This window comes from Hipposideros armiger, unplaced genomic scaffold (assembly GCF_001890085.2).
Source record: "Hipposideros armiger isolate ML-2016 unplaced genomic scaffold, ASM189008v1 scaffold_43, whole genome shotgun sequence".
Lineage (NCBI taxonomy): Eukaryota > Metazoa > Chordata > Mammalia > Chiroptera > Hipposideridae > Hipposideros > Hipposideros armiger.
The window spans coordinates 4956133-4971950 of record NW_017731393.1 but is presented as its reverse complement, the minus strand read 5'-3'; the positions used below and the strand labels follow the sequence as shown (position 1 = coordinate 4971950).

The window sequence follows — 15818 nt, the reverse complement described above, 5'->3', positions numbered from 1 at the left end:
ATTGAAGAAGCACTGAGATGGCCCACCCTGAGACGCGGCTGGAAGGACCCACCGCACCGATACTGAGAAGGTGGCCTCTGAGCTATGCCCTGCAGGAAAATGATCTGGGCTGTCATTGCAACATGCTTCTTGGCCATTTCAGTCTGAGGCCAGAAGGGCCGCCCCTAAGCCTCCAGAGGCTGCTTCGACCAAGCGTAGGCCGCTTAGAGGGAAGCCGCGCTTGGCCTCCTCCTGGCTGTGCCCTGAGGGGGTCCCAGGCTCCTCTGGGCCCAGTTCCTCTCTGGATAAAGGCAATCTACAGCTTGCAGAGTCATTGTGGGATCGAGGGCACAGGCTCTGCAGCCAGCCTGCCAGGTCCCGGTCACACTGCACATATTTAGTCACACACACATGCACACACATTAACATAATACATGTGTGCACATGCACACGCATGCTCACCTATGCATGCACACACATGCACTAACCTCACCCGGCTTTGGCTTCCTCAGGTGTCAGGAGAGACACAATGAAGCCTCCGAGGCGGGTGCTAGGCTCGTGGTCAGCACCCAGGACACGTAACAGCACTTGGTAATTTGTCCCATTATTTCCTCCATCCGTCTCTGCCACTCACCAAGCGGACTCGGGCAGCCTCAGAGGGACGCCATAAACGAGCACCCACGCAACACCTAGGTCCTGATGATAGTGGGGGGCACGCTCGGCCCAGCCAGGGGGTGCTCAAGATCATGGGTTGGGAGGGTGTGGGAGAGGGGGGGGTCACCAGGTGGGCGGTGAGAGGCTAGGGGTAGCGGGAAGGTCATTCCAGGGCCTTCCAGGCCAGGGGGGGAGGCAGAGCCGGGGCGCTGGAAGACCCATCTATGCGGAAGACTTGGTGACACCCCACCCCGGCCAGCTGGGTACCCCCTGCCCTGGAGGTGAACACCAGCATGTTGCTGTTGGCTAAGCTTTAAAAACTGCTTGAGGGCCGGCCGAGTGTTGCATTGGTTAAGAGGTGGCTTGGGATGCCAGAGGGCCCCGGTTCAGATCCCACATATGAGGGCCAGTGACACTGCCCTCTACAGCTAAGATGCTGAACAACAGCTCAACCTGGAGCTGGGCTGCCGTGAGTCGCCGGCGACGGCGTAGGCTGCAGCCCCTGCTGCAGTGGGTTGCCATGGGCTACTGTGTGTGGCCAGCAGCCAGCGTGAGCGGCCAGCAGCTGCTGTGAGCAGCCGTCCAGAAGCTGGCGACTGATCTGCCTCGCCCGGGAAGAGCACAATGATGGTGCCAACTTGGGCCAGTGAAGCAACGTCCTCCACAACTAGACTGAAGAACAAGACGACAGCAACTTGTATGTTCCCCTTCCCCAATTCCCCAGCACTGTTCCCATCCCCCAATTCCCCAATTAAAAAAAAATAATAAAAAATAAAAATAAAAACTGCCTGAAAACCCTGTCCTTTTTCCTCTGCATGACCTACAGTCTCTCTGCATTTCATCTGAAAAACAAAAAGGCACCCCTTGGGCCCTTATGTACTGCTCCAGATTTGTGTGTAGTTCTTGCTGTACCTTTCAAAAAGAAGTTTAAAATTTTTTTTTAAATCTCTCTGCTCAGCCTCACAGGTGGCTTCCTGCAGCCCCAGGCCCTTGGCACTGTCCTTGGGCTTTCTGTGGGTTCTTTCCTGGAGACCCTGTCCCTGTGGGCAGGACTGGGTCCCTGACACGCTGTGGTATGTGGTAGGGCAGGGTTCAGACCCAGGCAGACTCAGCCAGGACACGGGCTTTTGTTTTGGGGGGAGGGGTTTAAATTAATTTTAGGCTTACAGAAAAGTTGTAAAAATAGTACATTTCACCATATACCCCACCCCCAGCCTCCCCTCAAGTCCACATCCTGTGTGACCACAGTGCAGTTGGCAGACCCCGGACCTGAACAACCGACGATACTACTGACCACACTGCAGACCTTATTCAGATGTCACCAGGTTTCCCACTCATGACCTTTTTCAGCTCCATGATCCCGCGGCTGGTCACACGTCGCTGAAGTGGCCAGGGCTCCTTAATCCCCTCCAGACTGTAACGGTCCCCGGTGTTTCCGTGTCTTTCGCGCCCCGGCACTACTGACGTGTGCTGATCAGTTACTTTGTAGAATGTCCCTCAGTCTGGGTTTGTCTGATGTTTTATCAGGATTGGACCCAGGCTGTGCATTTGGGACAAGAATCCCTCAGAGGCGATGCTGTGTCCTGCTCAGCACTTCATGTCGGGGGTCCGTGGTGTCCAAGTCTTACCACTGGTGAGGGTGACCTTGATCACTTGGTCAAGGACGCGTCTACCAGGATTTTCCACTGTCAAGTTCCTATCTGTCTCCGGTGCAAGGTGGCTCATTGTCACTGGGGCGTGGTTGCTTCCGGACCCTCCCGTGGGCGGAGCTGGCAAACGTGCTCAGTAAGCGCTGAGTCACATGCTCCCACAGCGAGGACCCGATGTCTGCTGTGCGGTCACAGTGCCTCCTGGGCTTGTCACCGAGTGCCACAGGCTTCATCTTAGCCTTCCCGTTTTCCTGATTCGGTACTTTTTCCTCCAACAGTGAGAAGCCCAGATCTTATTATCTACATTACAACAACTTGTGTGTTCAGTCCTCACGGCTGGAGAGGGTAGTTTCCAAACTACTGTGAGAAACGCACTCGCTGACCAGATGACAGCACTTGTGTGCAGTTCTCTGTCTTGCGGCTTCGCACAATCTAGTCCAGACGTGGCTTCCCCACATGGCTTGGGTTCGTCCTTTCCTTCCCCACCCCCTTCCGGTGGTTATGTCATGCATTTAAAATCTTATTCAACCTCTGTCCTATTTACGAACGTTTGAGCAGTTTCCAATATTTTGTAATATGGTTTGGTTCATTGTTTGGGCTTTTGTTCCATTTAGGGTTCCCCCATGCCCTGGTCTGCTTGGTTTATTGGGGGAGGGGGGTATGTGAAAGGCATGTGAAGGGCCTGAGAAGCCTCGTGGAGACGCTCAGAGCCTTTTTCCTGCCCCAGAAGCAGTCCTTAAACGTGAACCCCATGGTGGGAGGGAGCAGCGGGGCAGTGTGGAGGCTCCGCTGGAAATAGAAGACAGGCCTGTTCCTTGTGGGCCTGGAAAGGGTCACAAAGGGACTCATACAGGTGGCTCCCCAAACACCTTAGGTTTGGGTAGATTTGGACGTCAAGCTAGACACCCATGCCTCATGAAGACATGGATTTGTTTCATGGTGAGGTTCAGCTGCACGTGCTCCGTGCCCCTCCCGTGCACACACAGAGGGAGAGTGGGGATGGGGAGGTCTGAGCCTTTAGGTTTAGTGCTGCTACTTTGCCATGTTCTTTGACTGCTCTCCCATTGTACAGATGGGGAAACTGAGTCCAGGTAAATATCCCTGCCTCGTGCTGGAAGAGCCAAACTGAGCCCACCTTCCTGCAGACTCACACTTGTCATGCAGCCTGCTGGCTTTGCAGGATGGAGAGGGTGGGGGGCTTGTTTCTTCCCCAGAAAACCTGCTCCCCATCCTCAGAGCCATTTTGGGTAATGGCATTTCCAGCCCCCAAGCTGTGGCCGCGTGGTCCTGGCTCACCTCTCCCCCACAGGCACCTCTCTCAGACCTGCCCTTCTTCCTGGTGCTGTTGGATGGCCGGGTCCCCTTGCCTCCCCAGGGGTCCACTGCTGCACACACCAGAGTGGCTCCCCACTCCAGCCTGGTCCCCCCAGTGCACAAAGATCTCCCCAAAATCCAGAAAGCCCCTCTCTAGAGGGAAAAAAGCCACACTTCTTTTGCCTGACATGGAGGCTCTGTGAGAGGCCTCGGTCCTCTCTGAGGGGGCTCCTCTGCCCGCGGCACCAGACACCAGCCCCAGGGAAGCCAGGCACCACCCACCTCCCTGTCCATTGGGAAGACCGTTGCTGTGTGCTGGTGCCGGGCTCCGAGGCCATCTCCTCTGGGCACCCCCTATGCCAGCACTCGTCCCTCTGGTGTGCCCAGACCAGCCCTGATCCCATCCACTTTGGGGAGTCTGCCTCCCCCCCATAAATACTGAGCAAATTGTAAATGCAAAAATATCTCTGATACAATCTATTGTGACATAGGGCAAGGGGAGTTGGAGTAGCAAAGAGTGGCTTTGGAGAGAGGGAGGTGGGTGGGAGGGCAGGAGGGAAGAGGAGGGACGCAGGGAGGGGGTTGGGCAAGAGGAAGAAGCCAAGAGGGGTGGCACCTTGTAAACATGGAGGCAGGCCCCCTGTGAATGGCGGAGGTAAAAAGGGAAGAAAAAGACAAGGCCAGAGTCACCTTTCTGCAGCTTTCTGGCTACCGCGCGACAGCCTGCTTTAACCCCAAGCCCCACCAAGGCTCCGAGCATCAGGCACGCTCCGATTTCACTCAGGTCTGCAGGCTGCAGGGACATTCCTGGGTGGCAGACGCTGCTGGGCTCTCCTGTGTCTCCTCCTTTGCACGGCCCTCGTGCAGGTGGCATCCACCGCCCGCAGTGCAAGCTCCTGGAACACCCTGCTAACCCGAGTGCTATACACTGGCCACATTCATGCCTCCCGATTATCAAGTTTTGGGAAAGTGATTTATCCTCCTTAAAAGTAAGTGACCCACCTGTGAGTTTCTGCCCATCAAGGAAGGCATGGGTCCTCATTGTTGGCAGGCGTAAAGTTGGTGGAATTGCTGGGAATAAAGCATTATAGCCAAAGTCATCATTCTAACAATTTCCCAAATTATGTATTTTTTAAAAGACCCTTTTTGTTATTGTTCACAGTTTCAAGTCCTCTTGCCGAGCTAAATAGCTTGGACTTCCTTTTCTTCGGCATTTTCTGGGCACCTGCTATGTGCAAGGTACAGCGGGCGTAAAGGGCTGTAGACGGGGCCCTGGATGCCAGCTGCAAAGTGAACGCGGCCGGAGACGACGCTACCTACGTACGACCCGCAGCGGGCTCGCCGGGCTGAGCCGCAGTGTGAGTGCAGACAGGCCGGGTGGGGGAGACATCCCGGCCGCAGGGCGGGCGGAAGCGAGGGGTGCTGGGTCCTAGCGCATCGCTGGTCTTTCTTGGGATAAATAGATGCAGTGTAAACGTGGTTTTTATATGTTGGTTCCTTAACGTCAAGCACATCTGTACTGAGAAGCCTTTATTTATACAACACAACAGCAGCAACAACAAACCCCCAACATATCCCATGCAAACAAAACCCCACCTCTCCGACCAGGTTCTTGGCTCTGAGAAGGTACCTGCTCTCAGGGCGAGTGGGTGCAAGAACTCAGCCCGGCTCCCCCAGGCAGCGTCCTGGCTGGCGGCTCGTCCCATCCGGTACTGCCACCAGGGGGCGCAAAGGAGGGCATTGGGGGCCCAGGGAAGGGCTCCCACAAAGGCTGGCGGGGAGCTGGAACCCAGGGCCAGAGGGAGGGCACGTGGGTTTGGTTTTGATGGGGGTGGGGAGGGAGGTTTGGCTTGTCTTGTTTGGGTGGCAGAGCGGGGCTTTGTGGGGTTTCTCTACCGTTTCTCCTGCCGTGAACAGATTATAAAACTCCCCTCCTCATCTGCACCCGCCAAGGTCCAATCTGGGGGCCGTCCCGCCCGGCAGTGCTGTGCGTCGTCCTCGCCACTCAGCTGCATCCTTGGCCTCTGGTCACGGAGACTTAGCTGCCTTGGTTGCTGTTTGCGGGTCTGTCTGTGGGCTCCTTTGAGGGAAGCAGCCTAGTCGGGGGTACTTTGGTTCCTAACTCACCGTTGTACTTTGTTGCAAGTTTGCAGAAATCACTTATTTTAAAATGTGCAGATTCAATAGTTGAAGCCTGAAGTCTACATAATTGAATGAATGGAACCCTGAGATGATTTAACAAGCACATATACTCATATTATCCTACTAACTGCACACATTATTTGGGCTTAATTTTTCTATTTCCTCGGCTTGTAATCTACTTTCCTTCCCATCAGATACACAGCAATTCTATTCTTCCAGTATCAGCTGTTTTATAATCATCACCCTGACAGCACAGCTACATCCTTGTATTCATTTAATAACTATTTATCATCCTCTATCTTCCCGTTTTCAAAAAGGAATAAGTTAAGTGCCCCAGAAATTGGAAAAAATTGAAATCTGACCTTTATTAACTGGGTTAATTGTCAAAATCTCTGCTTGTAAAAAAAAATTAATGACCAAAAAGTGTAACTTTTAGAGTTTCAAAGATTAGGTTAATGTTCAAGGAAGTATAAACTTTGACCTTTCTGACACATGTCATGAGTAAGATCTATCCTAATAAATTGCTACCTGTGAGCAATTATAAAAATTTCCCTGTATCCAATCATGCAATTTAATTGCCGCTGGAAATTCTGGCTTCCTTAGAGATAGCCTGGAGAATTATTTGATGCCTGTGGGGGTCGTTTTATATTTGTTTCAGGGAGGTATATTTGTTCATTTGGATTTCCAGACGCTGAAATGCTCATGGACAGAGAGATCCTAGCTGCTTCAGCCAAAGACGGCTTAGGCTGTAAACAGAACTTGTCACAGGGATGAAGTGGAAACAGTGGATGGGCTTCTGTGCCCCGACGGCCTATCACTGCGCCTGGATCCTCTGGTTTCCTTCATTGTCCATTTAATGTAGATTGAAGTAGGTACTGGATCTCCTCATGTTGCCGCAGCTACACCTCCCAGCAGCCTTATATGGTAATTCCATTTTGCAGATAAGAAAACCAAGACCCAGTGCATTGAGAAACACGCTGTGGGTCACAGACCATGGTGGAGAAAGCAGTGGGGCGGGACGCCACTTCCGCTCTGCCTGATTTCGGAGCCCAGGTTTTTTGGATGAGCAGCTTCTTCTCTGGGCTCAAATCCTGATTGTAGGCTCAAACGCTAACACTCTGGAAAGATCTCGGGGGTCCTACCAGTCATCTACACCGGAGGGAGAACTCCTTTATCAGTTCCCTGTCAGAAAAGCACGTCTGCGTGAATAAAACAGGTGGAGAGATGAGGATACAGCGCCTGGGGCACACAGCAGAAAGGCTGGAAGCCGGCATGGGACAAGCCTCCCCAGCACCCTGTGGACGGCCAGGGAAGCTGCTCTGGGGTGCGCTCCAGCTGCTTTCGGGGGATTTAAGCAGACCTGTGACCCTAACAGTGGCTCCACCAGGAGCACGCTGTCGAGATGGAAAAAGATGCTTTGAGGTTCCGCCACAATCAGATCCTTTTCTACCAGAACAAGCGGAAACAGGACAGAGAACAGAGACAGAGGGAAGGAGGGAGATTTTAATCAACCTGGGACTTCTCCAGAGGAGTGCATTCACAGGCCCCGAGGTGGGGGTCTCCCACTGCTGTGACCAGTCCATCAGCGGGGAAACCTTTCCCGAGCACGCACTAGGTGCCATTCAGACGAGCCTGTGGGGGCACACAGCCTCCCCACTAGCAACATCCGCTCAGCACGGCTGCTGTAGAGCTTGTCCTAAACCATGCCGAGGAATGTCTCTGGTGCCTGAAATAAGAACATGAGCATTATACACACACGTATCACACACACACATTAGTGTCCATGTACACATACACACGTTATCTCTGCGTATACATGTATGATACAAACACACGCCCGAGGCCAGGCCAAGGGAAGTGGCCCACCTGAGTCGGAGGGCTTTAAGACGGTTAACACAGAGTAGGAGTCAGAGCTGTATGAGGGTGACAATCGGAGTTGACATCCGCTGCTCCACAGGTCGTGTTTGCTATGAAGACCACAAACACCGGCTTTTCTGCCTTTTTATCTCGTTTCTAAGGGAAATACCAGTGGTGGCATTTGTGTTCCAAGGAGCTGGCTATGGCGACACTTTCCCACGTAGGGAAGCTACTGGTTACCGGCTCGGTAAACCTCCTCGGGCTCTCCTCGGGTACCTGCCGGCTCGGCGCCGGGAGCCTGGCCTTCCTGGCCACTCCTGCCCCCGCTCCACTGCTCACAAAGGAACCCTGAATGCCCAGCTGCCACTTCCTCGGCCCTCCTCTCCCCCTGGTGCGCCACAGCCCATGGTGCACCTCTCATGACTGTGGCACGCTCTGCCTGGGTTACGGTTATTTGTTCCAATGGCTGCCTCGCCACCTCTAGGGCAGCAAAGGTTTCTTAGGAATCTTTGAGGGCCCTGCAGAACCTGGCACTGCGCCAACAACACAACTGTTGCTGAGCCCGGGCCTGAAGTTCCTGCATCCGATGGACAGATGCAAGCTGCTGCCTGCAGAGCAGGCATGATTTTGCTGCCCCCAGTCCTACTAACCCTGTCTGCCTCCTGGGAGCGGCTGAGGCTGAGAAAATAGTAAGAACTAACATTTACTGAAGGCTTAGCACACAGCAGGCACTAGTGCCAGAAGCTTTTATATGCGTGATCTCATTTGGGCCTCCTGGCCCCCTCCGAGGAAGGAAACACAGGGAACCCTAAAGGAAGATACGAAAACATTCAAAGGCTGTCCCCCATCCCACAGCCAGGAGAGAAGCAGGGTTGTGTGTTCTCAACGTGCACTCAGCCGCTGTGTACAATGACTAATAAAATCAAATCACACCAGACATTCACAATACACTCTTCACGTCAGTCGCCCATGGATGGCTGGCAGCCTGTCTACGTCCCTAGCGGTGAGTAGACCCCTCCCACAACAATTGGCTGGCGGGGCTGGTGGTGGTAGAAAGCGTTTTCTCGTGTGGCTGAGATCTGCCTCCTGACACTGAGTAGGTCCCGTCCCTCCTTCATGCCGCAGTTCAAATACAGGCATCAGGACCCTGCGACAGCCTCCTCGCTGTAGCCCAAGCACAGCGGCTTCATTTAAGTAACAAACTCACCCGTACATTTAAATACAAGTCGAGTAACTCAAACTCAAGAGGACACATGGAACTTCAGGATTATGTTATATACGGTGCTGCTGATTAAAATCGTCGGGCCACCCTTAATGAGGTGATTGGATTCTACCCTATGCCTACCTGAAATTGACATTTAAATAAAAGTGAGCAAAATTCTTGGGTCAGGTTATTGGCTATACCCTATTAAACACATTCATTTTGCCAGATCAATATGAGCCTGGTACAATATATCACATAAAAAGCATCTCACCGTAGCCATGGTTACAGCCAACACTTTAAGATCTGGTCTCTCTGAAACTCACCCCCTAAACCAGCCACCACTATGAAACTGGGTTTTCTTTACAGTCAGTGCTATTCTAGTTTTGAGCTAAAGTCGTAGGTACTTTCTTTGGATTGTCTTTTTTTTTCATCTTTCACTCCAACATGTACGTAATAACCAAAAAAATTTTTAAACATAAAAAAATATAGGGATGACTTACAGAAATTTCCCTCATTTTTAAATGGTTTAATTTAGCATAACCATGTGTATTGGGAACCTGAGAATATTTTTAATGTCTCACCCCATCTCTCAAAAAAAAAAAATTAAATATATTTTCTAGTGAGTCTGTTCTAGAAACTACGGGGGGGAAATCGCCCATCAATTGCCAGTCTGTGTGGAGAAATGGAGTGGTTTTTCTAGGCTGGTGAAATCTAATTGCTAACTGTTTACACAAATAACACACAGAGCTAACGAAACAGAAGCAGAAGCTGGCATGTTTCCAATGACCAGTCTGAACAGCCTCGTATGCAAAAGCATTAAGAAGAGAAAGTAAACTTTAAAATGATTTGAGAGAAAGGTCTATTTTCATGACAGATGGCAATGAGGGTTCTTCAATGCCAATTTCATCATTTCTCCTCCATTTTCAAATGCTGAAGTTGTGGCTCCAAGTGGTGTAGCAGCACCCGACATGCAGAGACGAATCAGGGCTGAGGGGGGGCTAATGCGTGCTGTGGTCTCGCCACCCTCACAGTCATTCTAGGGCCATTCTACCCAACTGAGGAAATAGCATTGTTCAATGGGTCCCCTGTCTTCCAACATCAAAAAGTCCTGTTCTTATGAGCGCCATTTTTATGTCACAAACATGGAGACTGTCCTCAATTAGGAGCCTAACATATAGTCAGTCACTTTCTGATCCAATGACCTTAACAAACAGATCCTGTTGATGGGAAATTCATGGACAGAATAGCCTCCAGATTTTTAAGGGACATTTGATAATTTAGTACCCTTCTTTCATCTTACAAGTAAATGAGGAAACTGAGGCCCGAGTTGGGCATCCCAATGGCCGTGGGCGGTGCTGTGAGGACTCGGGCCAGAATCCCAGCGCCAGTCCAGTGCTCTTCCAGCTCCATCAAACTCAGATCTCCTCCAGGGAACATTCCGAAAACCATCCCATCTCATGACGCTATTTTATCTCTGAACTGTGTATGTCTTTTTCTCAAAGGACGAATTCGATATTACATTTGACAACTTTTAATCCAATGAGAAAATACATCTACAGACAAGTTAGTCATGAAAGTTCTAGTCTCTGGGGCTTCTACAACCAGAGTAGAAAACTCCTTGAGTACACAGTGCTCTTGCCTTTTGGGAATTAATAAGGACGTTTCTGAGGCTATTTCCTATTTTTGGGGAGGCACCTCGGGTACCAGGCAGACAGGAGAAATGGCAGTCCCCGAAGTCCACTTATCAGTGAGTTCAGATTACGGATGTACACATCAGCAACGCAGGAAGCTACAGGCGCCGATGCACAGGGATGCGCCCCGCCATAAGGATAAAACCTGCCGCTCCTGTTCGATGCAGCAGGTAAACCTGACCAGCCGAGCCCCAGAAGACACGTGTTCTCAGAATAGCTGTGTCTTCTCCAAGGAGAAACACCGAGACCACCCTTGGACGACCTGTGTGTGGCAGTGTCCACCCCAAAGGCTGGGCAAATCACTCACATAGCACTTTCAGAGTGAACGATGTGCTTAGTAGAACATCAGAGTCGCTGTAAACATTTACGGCAAAAGGAGGCCGGTAATCCGTGGCCTGAACACAGGTGGCTTGCTGGGGATGGACACCCTCAGCCTCCATCAAGAACACCATCCCAAGCCTTTACTTCCCCCCAAACTTAAGTGCTCCTCTTTTCGTGCTCCTGCTGCCACCAGGTCCCTGCCAGGTCCCCTCCGGAACACCCACTGTAGGGCTGGTGAGGGGTGACCGCATTCATCTCTGAAACCCCAGTCAGGGCCAGCACAGCACACAGCACAGGTCAGGTACAAAACCTGCCTGCTGAATTCGTAGAAAGTTTGCATAAAAGCTCCACTCCAAGGTCCTGTCCCACTCCAAAGAAAAGGAACAGACAAAAACATTAACCATGTTTTCATTTTAATAAGGCCTTTTACTCAAAAGTGTAGCTCTGAAAATCTCTAGCTTGTTATGAAAACCGGAAGAGCCGGGAGCCACCTCGCTTTGAACCTGGCCGGAGGGCTGTGGCCACTGGGTCTGCAAACTCTCCGTCTCTGAAGCTGGAAATCAAATGCATCACTTTAAAATCAGAGCCAACAGTTAAAATTAGGAAGATGATGCATGTCCTACTTTGATTCAAGAAGAAAGGGCAAGTTTTAATACAGTAAAACAAAACACAAAAAGTAAACAAATCTTTAGAAATCACTAGATGTGTGTGTGTGTGTGTGTGTGTGTGTATTTATATAATTAGGATTATCAACATTTAAAACTATTAAAAACGAGGTTGCCACCTTACCTTTTCTTTTGGTACTGGGGTGTTATAGTTTTAGGAAAAAAAAATTTTTTGCCCAGACTCTCAAGTTTCCAAACCTCAAGCCTGTTCTCTGCTGTGCAACTGCCCCACCAGCACACGGACCCAGAGCTCCGCCATCCAGTCCTGCTGGCAGGCGGCAGAGCCGGCTTTCATTCTGGTTGTCAAGCTGACAGGCCCACAAAAGCACAGCTGACGGAGGAGCCGGATTCGTCCCCAGGAAGAAAACACATTTGCCCACAATGGGTCTGCAAAATCTTCCAAGCCACCTCTGTCCCCCTTGCTGCCACGGTTTGTTAACTTCTTTGTTTTGCCTAAAAGCAAGATGGCAATCTTAATCAAAAAGGGAAGCTAGACCTTTTTTAAATAACTTAAAAAAATTATTTTTATATAAAGCAGCAAAAACATATTTTCCTCTCTGCAGAAAAAACAAAAACCAAAAACGTGAACAGGAAACACAGCAATGTGAGTGGACTGTCCGCGGACGTCTGCGAAGCTGACTCCCCCGCAGACTGGGCATCCTCGGAGCTACTCTTTAACTTCCTCAGTGCTGTCTGAAGAAGGTTCTTTGGCGTCTTCAGTCGCTCTTTTACTTTGCTCTTGATTTAAATCTTCCTTTTCTAACCTGGTCCCGTTGGGGATAGAGTTCTCGCCATTGACGAGCCCGTTTTCCGCAGCCTTGGCCCGGCTGACGGCCTCCGAGAGGGTTAAGGCCTCCTGCACGCCGGCCTCCTCCTCCAGGTTCCTCAGGACCAGCGGCAGCCTTGAGTCCACCACGCCGCCCTCCAGTAGCCCCGGGTTGCTCTCCTCGTACTTGGGGAGCGGAGCCCCCTCCTCCATTTGCTTGCGGTAGTAGTCCCGGTTCGCAGCTGCACTCTTCACCGCTTTTTCCAGAATCTCTTTTTCGCCTAAGCGCAACTTGATGGCCATTGTTGCACGAACAGAAAGGTCATGGTTTTTCAAGAAGGACTTGTCTTCCTGGAAAATGAAAAAGAGCAAAATGAATTATAAGAAGCCTAAATCAGTAAAACTACAGCAACAGAAGGCAGATCAGTTGTTGCTGGGGATGGGGCCATGAGGGAAACTTAGGGGGTGACAGAAGGTTCTAGAACTTGAGGTGGTTGCAAGTCTATAATACGTACATCAAAGTGTACATTTTAGAAGTGTGAGTTTTACTGTATATAAATTATACCTCAATAAAACTATCATAAAGCAAAAAAGAAGAGCCTAAATCAAATGGTGCTCTAACACACTGACAAAGAACTTCACTTACTCTTAAAATCATTCTCTGTCTGTCCTGTGCACTGACAGAGCCCCAGGGCTCAGCCCTTGGCTGAATGAGTGGATGAGTGGATGGATGAATGGATGAATGAGTGAATGAATGAATGAATGAATGAATGAATGAACGAACGAACGAACGAGAAGTATTTCAAATTAGTGACTCAATGGCAAACTTTGAAAGCATAAAAGAAAACTTGTTTGTTGTATGATATGAATTAGAAATTATAGACAAGTATTACATAATTTTAAAATTTTATCTTCTAATCAACAATGCCTGAATATGACTCTCTTAATAAGTATAAATGTGTTAAATAGAGAAATGCTAAGTTGAATGAAAAATGTCAAGTACACGATTTTGCTGAAGAATTACAGTCATTTACATTTGTGAAGGAATCTCTTATTAAGCATCTTTTAAAAGATGACAAAGCTCAAATCCTAATTCAATCAATCTAATTACCTCAGTATTTGTTTTGTATGTTTTTAAAAGAAGGGAGGCTCGGTCTTCAAGAAACGTCCAAAGTTTGACTTCATTGTCCCAGCTCACAGGATATTCCGAGTTGCCCAAGGTGAAGATTCTATCGATAGCATTATCTCCTAGCAAATGTTCTTTCAATTCTTCTGCAAGAAACACAAACAGCCATCTGTTAGGGGAGAAAAAGCACTACTCATTTTAACAAGCAATCCACCTTACAAAGATCTTCTCCACCAATGTCACTTTTTTGTGGCTAAAAGCTCTCCCTGCTCTGTCAGCCAGGCCATTTCCCGACTCTCCAGAGTCGAGTCAGAGCTGCGTTTCCGGCAGGAAAACTAGGTCCGTCTTCCTGAGCCGAATTCCAGATGAAGCCTCGGCACAGCAATCCATTTCTCATGAGTTTATGAGGGACACTGAGAGCCTTTGGACAGTTTCACGAGGTACTTTGGAAAGACATGAGATACTTTTGAAAGACAATCTATAGTGACATTTTGACAACACCTTTCCTACAAGCCATGAGCTCGTCAGACCAACTGGGTCAAGAAGACATTTAGGTGAACAGCATAAAGGGTAAAAAACGAACAACAGCACAAGAGTGATCCTTCTAAATTTAGGTCTGATTGGTGCTTATTCCTAGTTGACCTGACAAAGTTATTTGTCTCATAACAAGTAAGCCCACAAACAGAGAGAAACAAGAAAATGGACTATGAAAAGCTCGGTTAATGAAAAACGTGCCTATGTCCCTCACTTGTCAGGAATTTAAACAGGAATCACACACAAATAAACCCCAAGTAACATCTCAATTACCTTCAAATATATTTAAGAAGAAGGAAAGAACTCAGCAACTGCTCTGAGAATTTTCTCTCCTGGCACATTATCTTCAAAAGACCAAAACATGCCGATCCTATTCATCCTCAAGAAACACACCCAGCTCCTTATGTAATTATGAGACAGTATCTCTTTCAGAGCAAAATGCCCCACAGCTGTCACTATTTACAATTCAAACTGAAGAACTTCTGTTGCCAGCAAACCAAACTCTTATCAGTCTTAGGATTCGAAGAATACACCAATTGTCTTGACATGACAAACTGTCTATGACTAAAGAGAAACGAAAGAATCACCGATGGCCCTAAAGTGATTTTTTTCTTTAAAAAAAATACAGAAGTTACTCTAATGTTCAAAAAAGAAATTTATTGAGTTGTCTTTGTTAGTAAAAGATCATGATAAAATTCAGGATTTAGATTTTTGATCCTTCAGTTTCTATTCTTTGTAGAGGGTAATGAAGATTTTAAGAAACGCTCCCTTAGTGGCAGAAATCTCTTCTTAGAAGCCCCAAATGCGGGAGGTTATTGCTTTTGTTTTCTTCCTCAACCTGCCCAAGGTTCCCCCCTCCCGTGCTGGAAGCTGAAGGGCAGAAGCAGGCCCTTCTCTCGCTGCCACTTTTTAACACTGAAACTGGGCAACACTCGGGGAAGTGGGCCCACAGCTCCCGGAGTGGGTTTCCTTCCCATGTTCCTCCAGCTGGCAAACCCTGGACAGAGTGCCTGCACTGGGGTCAGCCCTGTCCTCACAGGGGCTCGTCCCTTCAGCCGGCCACCACGGGAACGTGCGTTTGGTCACCCAGAGAGTGGACAGTACCCTCGCTCCTCAGCCTGGCTCCATGTCAAACGCTGGTTCCTCCCGCCCCTAGAGTACTAGGATCTCTTCCGTGGATTACATGATTTGCAAACCAGCAGAAGCTACATGGGACGTCTGGGCGCGGGCTCCAAGTCAGGGTCACCACCTGCTGGCTGAGTGGTCAAGTTCCTCATCCTCTCTGAACTGGGGGTTCTACACCAGTCAAATGGTCAAATGGGAACCCCTCTCTCTCACCGGGCTGATGAGGACCGTGCCAGGCACACAGTGGGTGTTAACACATTATAGGGGTTATCATTACCATTATTCCTTCTTTATAAATTCCTTCAGCAGGGGAACTGTGACATTCAATTCTGTATCCCTGTAGTACATGCAAGAAAAGTGATTCCTGTTCGTTAAATGCAATTGATGAACCACAGGACCAGGTCACCAAAAGCTCTCACTTGAGTGACAGTGAGGCTGCAGCAATATGGTGCTTCTGAGGGACAAGTGCCATCTCGCACTCGGCGGGTTCTGCAGCTGGTGTCTAAACTGCTTCCCTGTATTTGGGACTAGGTTTCTCCTTCCTCCTGATGAAGGCCTTGGACCTGGGCAGCACTCGTCCTGGATCCAGACATGAAGTTCGGGAGCCCAGCCGACTCCCCTCCACAGGCCGTGGTTTACTGCTGCGGCCCGACTACTACCCTTCCCCGGGTCAGAAGGACGCTGACTCATCTGGTCTGTTCAGTAAGGTGGTCTCTCTCTCTCTCTCCTCTCTCTCCCTCTCTCTCTGTCTCTCTCTCTCTGTCTCTCTCTCTCCTCTCTCTCTCTCTCTC

At 49.6% G+C, this 15818-nt stretch overlaps 1 protein-coding gene across 3 annotated transcripts in view; it reads right to left on the bottom strand.

The window, feature by feature from the left end:
- Positions 1–11206: 11206 nt before the first annotated feature.
- Positions 11207–15818, bottom strand: part of SETD3 (SET domain containing 3, actin N3(tau)-histidine methyltransferase) — a 64560-nt gene continuing 59948 nt past the window's right edge. Inside the window, exons 12-14 of one of the 3 annotated variants that reach the window (XM_019639268.1) lie at positions 13354–13514; positions 11601–12593; positions 11208–11364 (exon numbers count right to left, since the gene is read on the bottom strand). In XM_019639268.1, the coding sequence (XP_019494813.1) occupies positions 12144–12593; positions 13354–13514 (611 nt within the window). In that variant the 3' untranslated portion in view covers positions 11208–11364; positions 11601–12143. Of the gene's footprint in view, positions 12594–13353; positions 13515–15818 lie in introns of all 3 variants that reach the window. The other 2 variants (XM_019639269.1, XM_019639270.1) reach the window with 2 other exon arrangements.